The sequence below is a fragment of the Neodothiora populina genome, assembly GCF_041146345.1.
Source record: "Neodothiora populina strain CPC 39397 chromosome Unknown canker_contig_13, whole genome shotgun sequence".
NCBI classification, from domain to species: domain Eukaryota; kingdom Fungi; phylum Ascomycota; class Dothideomycetes; order Dothideales; family Dothioraceae; genus Neodothiora; species Neodothiora populina.
The window spans coordinates 1,226,276-1,227,914 of NW_027191402.1; the positions used below are offsets into that span (position 1 = coordinate 1,226,276).

A 1,639-nucleotide genomic window follows, 5' to 3' on the forward strand; every position below is an offset into this window, starting at 1 on the left:
AATCAGAATATCGTTCGGCGTCTGATACAAGTTGACGTGCTTTCTCCCGCTATAAAGACCTTCTCTAAGTAACCCGCTCCCTCCCATCATTATACCACGGTTTCTACTCAGAATGGATGATGTTAGGCGCATATAGCTTGCCACAATATCTCTCTTGTCAGCTACATCACTTCCTATCACAAACTTCCTCCTACATCTTCTTCGCCCACGAAGGAGTTCCATAACTCGGTACCTCTCTCGTAATCTTGACCCAACCATGGACGTTATCAACCGAGGCTCAACCGCAGTCGTCAAGAGATACGGGCATGGTGTTGTAATCAAATGCCCCGATCGACCTTCTGGCCATGATAACATTGATTATCCCGAAATTGAGAAACAGATCCTCGATATTCTAGGGCCTCATCCTCGGATTATCAAGTAAGATTCTCAGACACATCTTTAACTCGTCGCCGCTGACAGTATGATCAAGTTTCCTAGGATATTCAGCGGAGCCGATAGGATTGTTGTTTACCGAAGCGAATTGTGGCGACCTACAACGCTACTTGGACAGTAATAATGAATTGATCAGAGAAACTCTCCGACTCAAATGGCGCCTTCAGGCCGCTGAGGCTATCGCTTACTTACACAGCAAGGGAGTCATCCATTCCGATCTTCGTCCAGAAAATTTCCTGCTTCATATCTATAACGATAATGATGGTCCGGAGCTTTTGCTGTCCGATTTCGGGGGCTCGTACTACGAGAAAGACGGCAGAATAATTGATGGGAATCACTTACCTGACGCTGGATTTTTCAACCCCACAAAGCCATGGATCTCTACGGAAGATACCGACATATTCGCGCTTGGCTCCGTTTTTTATACTATCATGACAGGCCATTGGCCGTATAAATTGCCAGGCCCGTTTGACTCTGTCAAGGATCAGGAGCAATATGAGGAGAAGGTTAACGAACAATTCACGAAAAGAGCGTTCCCGCCCATTGAAGACCTGGTTGGTGGGGACATCATACATGAGTGTTGGACTGAGAAGATCGACGATGCTAGAACAATCGTGTCTCGTCACAAGTCTTTGATCCAAAAAGGGGAGCAGGAAAGGAGAGGACTTATTGGACTTGCTTACAAATGGCTTCTGAAATGAGATCATATTCTGTGATTATACCGTCCTCCTATGGGCGTGGCTGTGAACAATGTGCCTAACCTACAAAAGCACGAAACGTGTGTCCATCGCACCTGTAATCTGACAAGAGTACAAGACAAAACAAGATATCTACGTACCGATGAGGTGCTTATAGATACGCTCATGTCTCCGACTATTCGTCGCGCTAAACTCTATAGAGCTTTGATCCACCTCCAGCCTGATCAGTGATTAACAGCTTTCTATGCTCTATTTAGGCTGCTGCTGTGGAAGGGATAACGAATCCCCGCTGATCAAGCGGTGGAGAGGGTCAGCTGGATCATTGACTGTAACAAACGCAATATGCTATTGGAGCTGGACCTGGCACCCGACTTGCTTTCCCGTCGTTCCTCGTTAAGGCACATCGATACGAGCTTCGACTAGATAACGACGCTTTTTGTGAACTGATGAAGAGCTGCACAACCCTCGACTGTGACGACCGAGATCCACCTGATCTTTATCTGTCAGAG

At 46.7% G+C, this 1,639-nt stretch overlaps 1 protein-coding gene across 1 annotated transcript; it reads left to right on the top strand.

Annotated features, from left to right (window-relative positions):
* Positions 1-256: 256 nt before the first annotated feature.
* AAFC00_001978 (uncharacterized protein) lies at positions 257-1,133 on the top strand (the record flags this gene model as incomplete). Its single annotated transcript, XM_069347968.1, has 2 exons — positions 257-417; positions 470-1,133. 2 exons carry the CDS (start codon positions 257-259, stop codon positions 1,131-1,133), a joined length of 825 nt encoding a protein of 274 aa, XP_069204757.1.
* Positions 1,134-1,639: the final 506 nt, after the last annotated feature.